The sequence below is a fragment of the Anastrepha obliqua genome, chromosome 3 (genome assembly GCF_027943255.1).
Source record: "Anastrepha obliqua isolate idAnaObli1 chromosome 3, idAnaObli1_1.0, whole genome shotgun sequence".
Lineage (NCBI taxonomy): Eukaryota > Metazoa > Arthropoda > Insecta > Diptera > Tephritidae > Anastrepha > Anastrepha obliqua.
The window spans coordinates 46,905,108-46,919,700 of NC_072894.1; the positions used below are offsets into that span (position 1 = coordinate 46,905,108).

Here is a 14,593-nt window from a genome sequence, read left to right on the forward strand (position 1 = left end):
TTTGGCAATTTGGCGATTTGAAAGTCCCTCTGAGGTCAAGATATCGATTTGACCTTTTTAGCAGACATTTCTATTATACATTCTTTAATGGGTGTTAGGCCGAGCTCCTCCTCCTATTTGTGATGTGCCTCTTGATGTTGTTCCACAAATGGAGGGACTTACAGTTTTAAGCCGAGGTAAATAGTTTATGTTAGTTTTTCATGTCAGGAATGCACTCGGATATTTTCCATAGCCTTCCGAGGACCGACCGCTTTTAAAATCAATTTTTTCTAATTTGTTACCTACGGCGCGGTGTAAACCCGCGTACCAACCCATTTAGCCACCGCAGCTGACCGTATTTAATATTTAACTTAAATGAATCAACCCATTTAAGTATTCAACATGAAGTTTTTTGGAGCGTATTAAAGTAGAACATTGCGTTTCGAGTTTTCTAAAAAGCGAAATAAATTTTCGTTTTATTCACTTATATGTTTCACTAATGACAGAAAATATTAGATATGCGACTTTTTCTGTAGATGCGTTGTGAGTTTTTACACCCAATTATAGATGCCGACTAATGTGGATGGATACCTGGACATTCGGGCATACTCGGCAATCATCATGCTGACTATGCCGCAAATCTTGCCTTAAAATCGTGTTTGCACTTTTATAACCCATTTAGTACAACATCAATTAAAACCATATACTCCAGAGCTTTAAAGTCTCAGCTGTGTGCCAATTGGTATATCTACCAGCATGAATACAAAGAAGTAAATCCACACGGTTACGCTACCATACTGCCAACTTCGACTACTACTTGGATGAACCGCTGCTTTGTACGTTTAAGGCTAGGACATACTCTTTTAACACACCAATACCATTTAACACAGAGTCCACCGCCAATGTGTAACTTTTGCACCGCGAACCGCTTAACCGTACGCCACATTCTCCTACATTGTCCATCTATCTCCGCCTTACGCACCACAACACTGGTAACGCAGATCCAATCAACACTCTCTCCATCTCTTCTGAAGCAAATATAATAAAAATGTCAAATTTTCTTAAAGCTATAAACATATTTCAACTTATTTAGTCTTATAATCTTTATTTACTTACATTTACTAGCACTTGACTAAGCCGATAGCCCTGGTAGCTAGAGCTTTTATCTTAGATTAATCTATAATTTTAATTATATTTTAATAAATAATAATAATAATAATAGATACCGATTTACGTGCAAATATGAAGCAGATCAAAAGAAAATCGAGCAAGTACAGTAGACGCAGTTTTCGTACTGTTTTCATAGTGTTGTTAGTGTAAAGTCATTATTCCAGCTCCAAACTGTATCTATCAAAATTTAACGACATTACAGGCATTTTAATTTCGCTTCAACGTCTGCTTTTGCAGTAGATTTCCGAATCTGCCTTCGTGTTCGCAGAGAACAAACTTCGGCTCCAATTAGCTGGTATATTTCGTCTGATCATATTTTGTGTTTACAGACCACTTAGAGTTAATATGAGCTTAAATTACTATAGATAATTATTAAATAAATTTAATAAGAGAGGTTAGAAATTTATAAAATTCATTCTTTGAAACTGAAAAGTCAAGCGGAATAGAACTCGAGATTTCATTGATTTCTCTTAGAGCGCGGGCAATAGGAGCATTACGCACTTAATTCATGTTAAGAAATCTAGGATGAAATGGGTAAGTATTGCCTAGAGGTCTAATAGGAATATGAAAGTGAATGCTACGTAATAGGGATGAACAATCAATTTCTACTTTAATTTCACTAAAAACTAATGACAGTGAGAGTACAGACCTTCTACTTCAAGTCAATTAAAATCAAACGGGAATTATAGGAAGGGATAGGATTTGAGAATTTTAACGACCTGAGAGCATATTTAAGGAATACCATATGTACACGCTCAATTCTCTCAATTGCAAATTGGTTGCAAGGCCTCCAGATAAATGTTGCATTTTCTAACATAGAGCGAACAAAGGTAGTAAAAAGTAATTAGTGAGTGTAGGCGTCCAAGAACATACGGCATAATGTATAAAACCTAAGATTGAGTAAGAAGTGGATACAATGAAACCAATATGACTGTTGAATGAAAAATTTGAGTCAAAGATGCGCTATGGCTATTGACACTTGTGGGTAATCAAATTCATTGTCTTAAAGACTTTATCATGTTGCGAACCCTAAATAATAAATATGTAAGTTGTGTTCTCGTTTGGATGTATTACGAGATCACAACTAACAAAAAAAAAAAACAACCCTGAATATGGAAGGTAATTCAATGTAAGAGGTAAAAATAAATAAAAAGTACAAATGTTAAATTGAATGTGGTTACCTTACCTCCTATGAGCTACATATTGACCAATGCCCTGTACTGTGACCAATGGTCAACATACGTTTGGATCGTATAGGTTAATGTCTATATGTAGCCATCAAATTATTAGCAATATGTCACAAGCAGAAGCTGTCTAATAATACTTTACGAGAATACTTTACTCCTTGAATCTTTAAAAATATTGTATTTCTATATTGAACACTTTCAGAATCGATAAAGCAAATAAAAAAATATAGTAAATAAAAATCAAGGTAAGGCGGATGTATGAATTGGGGCGAATGATGTGGAGCGAACGAAAGGAAGAAAGCAATAAAGGAATAATATCATAAAGCAAGCCGTATTTGTGCGCGCACTTCCACAATCCCACCTACAACCACTGATGTACTTCCGTTCCTGAGATATTTTTTTCTTTCGTTTTTTATCAGTGAATGCAACACTTCGTCGCAACTTGCCAATGCAACACCACTCAGCAATATCCCTTTCATATTTCGATTTCGAATGACAAAGAAGACGGTATCCATTCGACTCTTTAGTATATGCAACTACGGTTGAATGGAACAACATACGTATGTAGATAGATTTGTGTACTATATACAAGTATGCATGTACATATATATGTAGTGCAAAAAATATGTACACAGCTTTTGTTATTGAATTTTTGTTTTTTTTTTTGACATGATTCCATCCCCATCGCCAATAAAAAATCCAAATCATAAAGAACTGAATGAATACATTCGTAGATAGTCAGTCGAAAACTCTTCAATGTACGAGTAGGTACCTCCCAGCTCATATGACATCATGCAGTTCAGGTATGGTCCATTATACTTATACAAACACATACAAGAACGTATAATGGATGTATTAGCAAATGTGTTCAAGAGTGTATACTTACCGTAATCATAGTGCGATTGTGATGACAACTGCTCGGAACACAATTTATATGTGTGTACGATTTTTTGTGCTAGCATTCGCGCTTCGTCGAAACCGTTCGAGTATAGAGTAATTTCGCCTATCATAGCGTAGTCAGGTACCATCATAGCCACTGTACGGAAGAGCACTTTCAAATTGTCTGGCAGTTCTGTACGGCCAGCGTAGCTGTAAAACGAATGAAAACGTAAAAAAGGAAGTATCAAAGATTAAAAATTACGCCAAATATATTTTATATTGATACGTATGTATGTACATATGTATACTCAAATATGATATATGAACTTTAGTGCAAGTGTATGTTACAGGATAATGCAATCAGGATGAACATAATACGTGATCAAAAGCAAAAATCAGTCACTGAAATTGTTGAACTTAGAACAGAATTATGATTTTACAATGTTTGGCGATGTGATTGGTTTATATTCTTTCCACCTCAATCGCATTTAACTGTTGTATATACTTTCTGCATGTCTAATATTTCGGGGGCTAAAAAATTGTTAAACCAGAAAATAACTCGGCAAATACTAAATGTGATCTGGACTAAACCACGTATGCACACACACATTAAGGTAAAACTTAAATTGGCTGCGGATAATATATTATATTAAATATAAATATTAGTATATTAGGTTAGGTTGACATTGCTGGCTGAACGCCATCAAAACACACGTATTGGTCCTTAGTGGTACCAGAGGGAGATTACGTTTCATTGTATAGGGTGGGCCATGTAAAATTTGCTTTTAGAATCGGCTTGAAACTTTTTTTTTATTTTGAAGATTGAACATTGTCATTTATGAATGAAAAATAATATCGTTCAAATGACTGCCACGGCTGGCTTTACAGTATTCCATTCGATCAACCCACTCTTTAAGCACATTTTCGATTACTTGGGCTCCAATTTCATGAATGGCAACTTCGATTTCGTGTTTTAAATCATCAATCGTCTCTGGATGGTTCTCATAGCATTTGTTCTTAACGGCTCCCCACAAAAAATAGTCCAACAGGCTTAAATCACAGCTCCGAGGCGGCGAATTGATATCGGAATTATTCGGCTGATTATTCGGTTTTCAAAAACGGTAGCCAAAAGTTCGAGTGTAACTTTGGCAGTGTGACAAGTTGCACCGTCCTATTGAAACCAAATGTCGTCCATGTCATCCTCATCAATTTTTGGAAACGACTCGTTGAGCATATCACGGTAACGCTCGCCATTTACTGTAACCGCGGCTCCTCGCTCATTTTCGAAAAAAAAATGGCCCGATGATGCCGTCAGACCAAAAACCGCACCAAACAGTGACTCTTTGTGGATGCATTTGCTTCTCTACAGTAACGTGTGGATTTTCTGAGCCCCAAATCCAACAATTTTGCTTATTGACGTAGCCACCGATGTGAAAATGAGCTTCATCAGAAGAAGAAGAAGAAGACTCACCACTTTGGAAATAGGTTTTAAATATTTCCCAATTTTGTTCAAGCGTATAGCGTCCCATTTCGTAAATGTCAAACCTTTAAGTAAATTATGAACACATTTGACATGTCATTTGTGTTAAAATTCTCAAAAAAATTGGTGGTTCAAAAAGCAAACGCTATATGGCCCGCTCTTGTAATAACCCTGCGTTTTTTGCGAATCTAAGTAAGCTCTGAGGCTCTAACCTCGAGAGACATTCTAACCTCTCATATTGCAGAGCTCCGAAGCATTTCATTCGGGTTCTAGTTAATGCAATACCTGTATGTTCGGGTACCCAATAGATGTGCAGCCGCTTATCTGTGGCCACCGTTTCTCTGGCTTCCCTGTTCTTAGGAACGTTTTGAGATAAAATTTCATATTAGTTTATTATCTTTATCCCCTCTTGTCACTATAAACGTATATATTTATTTTGGAGTTCCTCGATGTTTTTGCGAATGCTATTTCTGCAGTCGTTCCTACGTCAAAGACTTCTGCTTGAAAAGTGCTCCAGTGGTCAAGGAGCTTAAACGGCCGCTTAATGCCTAGTTCTGCGCAATAAGTCCCTGCACCTACTCCGTCCAAACATTTTCGTGCCGTCAGTAAATATATGAAACGTATTGGAGCTAGGGTTCATACCTCTTCTCCACGCCTCTTCTTCTATTGTTGTTCGGAGTCTCATCACTCAGTTGCATTTCGGAGTTATTTAATCCATATTTGCCCTATAACTGATACCTGTTGAGCTATGTCTGCATGTCTTACAAGTAAATTCACCCGGTGCGTTCAGTCTTACAGCTAATTTATCTGCTAGACATTTTAATGCAATGCCAATCGGTGGCAGGTTAAGTATTCTTTCAAGCGCTGCCGTTGGGTTAGTTCTCATTACCCCTGTAGTGCAGAGTGCACAAAAATTTGGAATATTTTCCATACGTATTTTGTGTGTCGTTTTTCTTTAAGCACGCCACCACATTAGAACACCGTAGAGTAATATTGGCTTTACTACAGCTGCGTAGCCCCAATACATATAGAAGGAGATAGACCCCATGCAACTCCCAGCATCGTCTTTAGCTTACCTTCGGGTGGTGCCAATATGGGATCTTGAACCGTCTAGTAAAAAGTATCATATCCCTTTTGTCAGCGTTTATCCCCAGGTCTGCCTGAGTGGCCCATTGACGCACTGTTCGAGTGTATCACTCACCGTGTTTAGGTATTTGCCTGTCACTACATAAGTGGCAATAGAATGCCACCATGTGGCGGACTCTCACTGGCTTAGCTTCGTACTATTCCGCTCTTATCATTCTACAATCTATAAACGCGGGTTTTGTATTTGCTTCTTAAATTAGCTTCTGTCGACACATTATTGAATGCTCCAAAACTCTTAAAGCATGTTCTTTATTGATTAGAGTTTTTTCTACAGCTAACACTAGTGGTTGTAATGCAGTATCTGTGCTCTGCCTTTAGTATAGTATACTCGTATGCAGGTTAAACCTTAGGCATTAAATCTGACCTATTATCTCTGAGGTGGGCGTCTACAGAATGAATGAGGTCACACTCATAAGCCTAAAAAGTGTGGGGTTGTTTTTCCTGCTTTCGGTATAAACACAACCTTGGCTTCTCTCCAGACTACAGGCACATAGTCAAACCTCAGACATCCTGTGTCTATCACTTTTAGCCATAGTACCAACAAATTGCTATCTTCTGGAGCATTGTTGGAAAAATTCCAGCTATACCTGGTAATGCAAATGGGTTGAAAGTGTGATTTAAATGGGTTACAGTTGGGTCCGAACAGAATTTGGCACTTCCTTGATTGTTCGGATGTATAGTATATCCGGTTTGCTCTGACAATTTGTAATTAGACTCGACTATCTTGGCATCGAAAAATCGGGCACAATTGTCGATAGATATAATTCGTTCTTCACGATAATCTGGTTGAAGTCCATGAAAAGTGAAACAAATTAATTTGCTTAAGATACTCATTGCAATTCAATTGATTTGAAGACAGGTTTTGGCTGGCCTTTGATGAGACTTGATGATATTTACGGTATTCAGTATGCCAATATGTTGCTTGTAAAGTGTATTTTAACTGACGATAGCAGAAACGCCTCGACACCGATTTTTCTTAGTTTTAGGAGGTTTAGCCTTTAAATTTAGAGAGACAAGCCCTTGAATTAGCTTGAAGTGTCTGCTGGTAGTCAATTTGTCTCTTGGCTTAGCGCTAAAGAGAATCCCGGAAATGATTACCTCGAAGCTGTGCGCTGATAAGTGATGACGACTTAATTTAGAAGCTATTACTTGTGCGTAGACCTTTGTTTGGGCCTTATAAGGAACTCGGCTCCTTCCTTTCTAATTGCTTGCAATGCAAGTTACAGGGTGGTATTTTTGTCATAATCCTTTCTAATTAGAATATTCAAGAAAACGATTGCGAAAATCAATATCAATATTTTGAAATATAGGTTTTAAAGAAAATAGTTTTACTAAAGTGTTGTCAACGTGCTTGCTAATTGTTTACGAAGCGACAGCTTTATTCTTTTGTTGTAAAGCAGTTAGTGGGTTCCAATGAGTTAATGATCTTCTATCTTCTTATCACTTAAGCATATATATATATACTTTATTATTAAGATGAGGGTATTAAGCACTGGGGCCTGACACCGTCTCTCTTGTGACACCTTTATGGATTCAAAGATTTTCTGTGAACCCAGCTTCAATGAATTTTATAATTTGTCTAATTTTATTCGGTCTACGCCCAGAAGAAACTACTGATATATCTGAAGCAAAACTAACTGTAACTAACTTCTTTTTTTCATTGTTGGATGGTTAGGGCATGTAAATGAGCACAGCGTATCCATGCAGAGAAATCAGTTGCACACAAATTTATGAGGTGTTAGTTAATTAGGAAATATAGAAGTAATATTAACGAAGATGCCAGGCGTTATACAAAAAGTTTTTCCTAAAAGCAGCAGGCAATGGCAAACCTCTGAGTGTATTTCTACCATGAAAAAAACTCCTTATAAAAACAATTTGCCGTTCAAAGTCGGTTCAAAAGTGGTGCAATCACCGTAGCCATCGAATTGGAAGGTTTCTAATTATTGCACATCGCAGCTGGAGGATACAAGCATATAAGCAATGGGGGCCAAAATAAAAATTTGCATCACTCAAAATAATAGTATTTTATTTAGTAAAAAAGTTATTTAAAAACAAAATTTGATGATCAATTTTATGCCACCTTGTAAGCCAATTAATATTGGTAACCAGTATTTATTACAGGGTCCGGCACTCAAAGAGTAACAGGCCAGAGTTTTGTTTACAAGCGCGCGGAAGCATTTTACCTAGAGTAAACGCGAAAAATGAAAATCAGTAATGGATTTCAAACGTAATAGTGTGATTGCATTATGTTTGGTTGGAAAATCACAACCAGCGATTATTCGTGAACTCGAGCACCTTAAAGCACCATTGCTCGTTACAATACCAGTAGCATCGCAAAACTTCATAGAGGTGGTCATCAAAAGACTGCAACGTCACGTGAAATGGTTTAAAAAGTGAAGAAGCGACTTGAGCGAAGTGTCAATCAAATGGTGAAGGAACTAAAAATATCTGACCATAGCTTCCACCGCATACTGGGGAATGATCTGAAAGTCAAGCCTTACAAGATCCAAAAGGCGCATGATCTCACACCAAAGCAGCAACAAGTCAGTCTTGAGAGAGCGAACTAGTTGCTTCGCTTGGCCGAAAGCGGTCAATTTCCGAACATTGTGTTTTCTGGCGAGAAAATTTTTCAAATTGAACAATTCGTAAACTCCCAAGCCGATTGGGTTTATTTGACCGACCGTTCATACGAGAATTTGAGTCATCGATTGGCCACCAGGAGACAGCACCCGCCAAAGGTAATGGTTTGAGCCGCTGTAACCGCAGATGGGCGCTCTCCAATCGTTTTGATCGAGCCTGTCGTCAAGATAAATGCGAAATATTTTCGGGAAAGTATTCTGGAAGTTGCTTTGAAGCCTTCGGTAGACAATCATTTTTTATTACTATTTTTGAGCACTTCAAAGCCATAGATATTTATTTTTGCCTCGATACCTCCACCTTAACGAAAAATTTTCCCTTTACAGTGAACACCTCTCATTTCAGCAAAAAAAAAAAAAAACAACTCAAACAAACTGTATTTAACCACTTTCCAGTTCGCTCCACATTTATGATGGATTCCATTATTCCCTACAGGGTATAATTTTTAAATCCACATGCACATCATACTTATGAATGTACAAACCATACATGCAAAAGCTACTGGGCAAGCAAAAGCGCGACATTGGTCAATGCGATAAGTTTGTTATCTAAGTTACTATGCAGCTGTTGCAGTAGACAGAATTTGTATTGTTTTTGCTTCCAATTATACCCACTTTTGGGCGTATGAGAGAAAAAAGAATGCAAAAGTTTAGTACGTAGCATTATCGGTAACGAAACAGTAAGCGACACGGCTACCAAACCATAGTGGCAACTACGAAAAAGAATGCAAGCAATCCCGACAAATGGTATTTGATAATTGGGGGAAAAATCACTACAGTTTGGAAAACACAGAATCCTCTTGTAAAACCATTGGCAGCAATGCCGCAATTTGTTATGCGTGTGCCTAAAGGGCTTTTCAGACTGAAGTACTTTTGTAGAGTGAGATGCACAGTATTCGAGTTATGAATGGAATAGCGGATAAAAGATCGAAATAGCGAAAAAGATCAATTGGTAAAAAAGCTTAGGTAAGTAGCTAACAGAGACAAGATAATTTCGGAAAATACAGTGAGTGGTACCGAGCACTAAACATCCTTGAAATAGGAAAATATAAGAAATAAATTTGAAGTTTAAAGAGCATTTTCTAAAACTTGTTTTATTATTATCTATGCTTTTCTGCTTAATTATTACAATAACAATGCTTCAACAAGATATTAAGAATACATCATTTCAAACTGCTTCTACATATTAAGAAGACGGCAACCATGAGTGCATTTAGGTTAAACGAAGCGGGCCGCTGGAAAGAAAACACTTATGGTCATGCCAGTCTACTATTGCGGCAAACTCAGTTAACCTCGGTGAGGACTGACTACATCGTCCCGACGGTAACATTCAATAGGAATTTTGCCACTCTCTTTCCATCTAAGGAAGAGTGGAAAAAGGGATTCTCATTAAACAACTTCGACACTACAGTCTATACAGATGGTTCTAAAATGGATTGTGGTGTTGGAGCTGGTATATATTCTCATAGACTTAAAATTGAAAAATCTGTGCGCCTCCCCAATACCTGCAGTGTCTTCCAGGCGGAAGTACTGGCAATTGGGGAAGCTTGTAGGCTACTAATCACAGACTTCTCTTTTAAGAGCAATATCGCTATTCTCTCGGATAGCCAAGCTGCAATCCAGGCACTGGATTCAGCGACTACAACCTCAATGTTGGTGGAACAAAGTAGGAATAGCCTTTCCACCTTGAGCGAAAAACATAATGTTACCTTAATCTGGGTCCCAGGACATCGGAATATTGAAGGTAACGAAAAAGCAGATGAACTGGCAAGAGGGGGATCTGCCATGAATAACGCTCTTGCAGAACCGGTATTCACACCATTAGGTGCAGTCAAGAGTACAATTTCCCTAAAATACCTCCGAATGGCGGAGTGTAGATGGAGGGGCCAGACGAAATGCAAAATCAGCAGAACGTTATGGCCCACCTACAACCTTAAACAATCATCAATATTGTTAAACATGAAACGACGGGATGCCTGGAGACTAACGGCAGTCATAACTGGCTTTTGGTCTGTCGGAGAACAGGCAGCCAAAATGGGCATCCCCCACAACACATACTGTCACAGTTGCAAACAACCGGAGAAAAAGGAAACAATCTTCCATTTCCTCTGTGAATGCCCTGCCCTATGGAAGGACAGAATGTTAACCCTGGGCAAACCGCTGTTCGAGGAGCTCGCACAACTGTCTGGCTTAGAGGTCAACAACCTAATAAGGTTCCTGAACCGCACAGACTGGGTATAGTCATGCCGTAAATAACAAGTTGGTAACGAGGATGTGGCAACAAAATGGTGCGGAAGCGCTAGTTGGATTCAGGATGAATCACCACTCCAACCAACCAACCAACCAAACTGCTTAAAAAAAATCACAAAATTTATCGGCAGTAATCAGCACCAGCGCAGCCTATCAGTAAATACTTGTTACAATAGATTAATAGATAGGTAGCACTACTTCGTCTTAATTCTAAGAATCCTTATAAGAAATTATTGAGTTATACATACATATGAAACCATTCTCCTTATGTCTTCGTTATACAATTTGCACTCATACCTGTCAAATATTATATTTAAACTATTATACATATTATTATATAATGTTTTTTTTAGAGTGACTCAAATGAGAAAAGTCTTTATCTAAGAAAGGTATCTTCAAATGATCGACAGATCTAAACATATGATCAGATCACATGATTTATTCCCACGATTCTATCATATTGTAGAATTTTATCACTTCATCATATCATCTGATCTTATCGCATGATATCATCACATGATCACGTCATATGATGCCATCACAGGTTGGATATTCATTCATTAAATTTTAAGCCTCACTAAATTTAACGTAGTAAAATTTTAAACTAATCGATTGCCTTGGTGGGTTGTATTATAGTATAAGTACGAGTACATGGGATTTTTCTCCACTTATTGTATTCTGTTCACGTAACGGAGGTATGTAACAGCATTAACGACTTAAAATAGGTATAGAGATATACAGACTGTCAATAGAAGCGTGACCGGAAAAATTCAAACTTAGAGTTCCGGTATAAACAAATTTGAATGCTGCTACTTATGAAAAACGATTTGAAGCAGTGCTCCTATGTAACGTAAATGTACAAAAACGTCACCATCATCGGCAGAAATATATTTGAAGAAGTCGAAGATGTTCATAAATAAATGAGTGCAAAGGTACGCCGAAGAAGACCACTTCCCCGGAAATACTGAGACAGTTTTAAGGAAAAGTAATTTGAATGTATCCAAAGGCGCAATTCGAAGACGTTTACGTGCAGAAGACCTCAAATTCGAGAGTACATTGAAAAACTGCTGAACTTATTATCACACATCACAGCAGTCAGTTAAGATTCATGTATGGGATGCTTCTCCGAAAAAGTGATTAGTCGTTTATTTGTGTTTAACGCCATATTTAATGCAGTTTTGGTGAACAGAAGCTGCAAAGGTATTTAGAAAAACTAGTCGATCTTGGATTTTGGTAACTATGCTTTTCATTGAATACTTTAAATAGAACACATATTATAAACCCATATAATGTAGTTTGTTAGAATCGAATTGCTCAAATAGACTCTAAGTTATAGCGGTCCCGCTTTTATAAGACAGACTGCATATACCAAAATTCTCAGAGTGATGTGAGAAGTCGATAAAATCATGCCTGTCCGTGCGCGTGATAATTCGATATGTTTTGGTGCGCATTTTACCCCAAACCTAAGGAAGTTTGGTATTACAAATCGGCAAGATTAGGGTTATTCCAGCTCCTACAGCCAACCTCCGTGTAACGGCAATTTGTACCACGAAAAAATGGTGATATTTCTGTCATAAATGAAGCAGATCTACTCACATTTAGTTTCAACTGATGAGCCCAGGAAAAGAAATGCTACGCAAGTACAGTGCCGCTCAACTGAATAGGTTTGAAATTTATTTCTTCTATTTTTTCTTCTCTTTGTTCCTATGTCATTTTTTCCTTCTTTCTTTTTTGTTTTGAACATTCATTTGTTTACTCATAATATGACAAAAAAATGTAACGGATTATATGCAACGGTAAGTCAGAATTTTGCTTTCGTCGTGAAATTCGCAAAATGTGTGGTCTATTTTTGGCTCATCTGATTAGGTTTGACAACTTTGACTTCACTTTTTGATTGGCTGCGTGATCGAAAACATATAATTTCTTTGGTCTACTTAAATTTAAAGTAATTGCTACCATTTTTTTTAATATGGGCCGGGGGAAATCTTTAACTGATTTTGAAAAAGGTCAAATTAAAGGCTATATTGAATCTGACCTCAAACATAATGAAATAGCAAAGAAGATTGGTCGAAACCAAAACGTGGTATGCAATTTTCTTCGTAATGAAGTCGATTACGGGAAGAAATGAAAGGAGGAAAAAAGTATGCTACAACGGCATCAGAGAAGCGACTAATCCTTCGAACTGCTTCGAATTCCCACCTCTCTGCCAGTAAAATCAGGTATGAATGCGGTGTAAAAGCTAGTTTGGCAACGGTAAAACGGGTTATTCGGCGTGCTAAACACTTAAAGAGATTACAAATATATTTAAAAAAACCTACTCTCAATGATGCACGGAAGGAAGCGCGACTTCGTTTTGCGCGGGATCACATGACATGGAACAATTAGTGGAAGGCTGTGGTCTTCTCCGACGAAAAAAAGTTCAATATCGACGGACCGGATGGCTACAACTATTATTTTCACGATATGCGAAAAGAGGAATGCTTTTTGAGTCGTCATCACTCCTGTACAGGAGGCGTAATGGTTTGGGGAGCCAAACTGGAACTTGCAAGCTGCAGTTTGTTTCATCAAAGATGAATGCAAATGTCTACAAGACTGTGCTCCAAAAGGCTTTTCCCCAGTTTTCCGAAATTTTTGGACCAATTCAATGGACGTACCAACAAGACAACGCCCCCATCCATACAGCCCGGGTTACAAAACAGTGGATTAAGGACCAGAATGTCAACTTGCTCGAGTGGCCGCCATATTCCCCAGACATAAATATTATCGAGAACATTTGGGGACTTTTATCCAGGAGAGTGTATGAAGAAGGAAGACTCGGCGACCCTGGTTGAAGCGATTAGAAAAGCCTGGTCAACTATTTCACTGAGTGAAATTGAAAAATATTAAGATTCCTTATCAACTCGAATGTTTGAAATAATTAAGAATAAGGGTGGTCATACCAAATATTAAATAATGCAGAAATAGTGTCTTTTATTATTTAAGTTACCAAGTGCCATGAAATATTGCTGTGAATAATTTTTTCTATAGTTTTGTCGGTCAAACCTATTAACTCGAGCCAAAAATAAAGTAGATTTTCAGCTATGTTTTTAAAAATATAATAAAAAATATATAAAAACCAAACCAAAAAAAAAACTTCGTATTTCATTAATAATTGATCGTTTTACTTAACAAAATTTATTTGGTTTAAATCCGAGTGCTCGTTATGAAGATATTATGTTCTAAGTCTAAAAAAGAGGTAAAACCTATTCAGTTGAGCGGCACTGTAAAATTTCGAAAAATTGGTGATGCCATTTGAGTAAATATGTGTATCTCGACTGAATAAAACTTGGTGCATGTGTGTGTTGCTTATTTAGATCCGTTTTGATTCGAATTTAATAATGCCATATTTGTTTTCATTTGTTTTTTTTTCATAATAAGTGTAGCAAGATTTTAACTACACGGCTCCAGTGGTGATAGTGAAAATACCGATATTCTGTTATATGATTTTGCCATAAGTATTTTAAGGGAGGATGGTTCCATGTGTAGAAGTCCACGCAAGTGGGGAAAGTTACTGATCGCCATTCACTTGGGAATGGCCAGGACGATTCTTCTGCATATGGTTCAAGCAGCTCACAACGGCCGGGATTAGCCCACGTATCCTCTGGGTAGCTTCCGAACATCCGTTCGGGAGTGAGCTAACGTGAGAAGGCGAAATATTCCAGGATAGCTGGTTGTGCGTTGGGTTTGGGACCCGCCACTTAAAAATCGCCCCCAATGAAAAGTGTAAAAAAGCCTCCCTATACTGATGACGACCCCTGCAAACGAACTAAGGATTATGATTTGAGGGCATGCACCTGGAATGTCCGGTCCCTTAATGGGGAAGGTGC

At 37.7% G+C, this 14,593-nt stretch overlaps 1 protein-coding gene across 1 annotated transcript in view; it reads right to left on the bottom strand.

The window, feature by feature from the left end:
• LOC129240668 (dynein axonemal heavy chain 3-like) overlaps positions 1-14,593 on the bottom strand; it is a 319,983-nt gene that overhangs the window by 186,750 nt on the left and 118,640 nt on the right. The window contains exon 32 of the mRNA XM_054876599.1: positions 3,223-3,425. Coding sequence (XP_054732574.1) covers positions 3,223-3,425 — 203 coding nt within the window. The remainder of the gene's footprint in view (positions 1-3,222; positions 3,426-14,593) is intronic.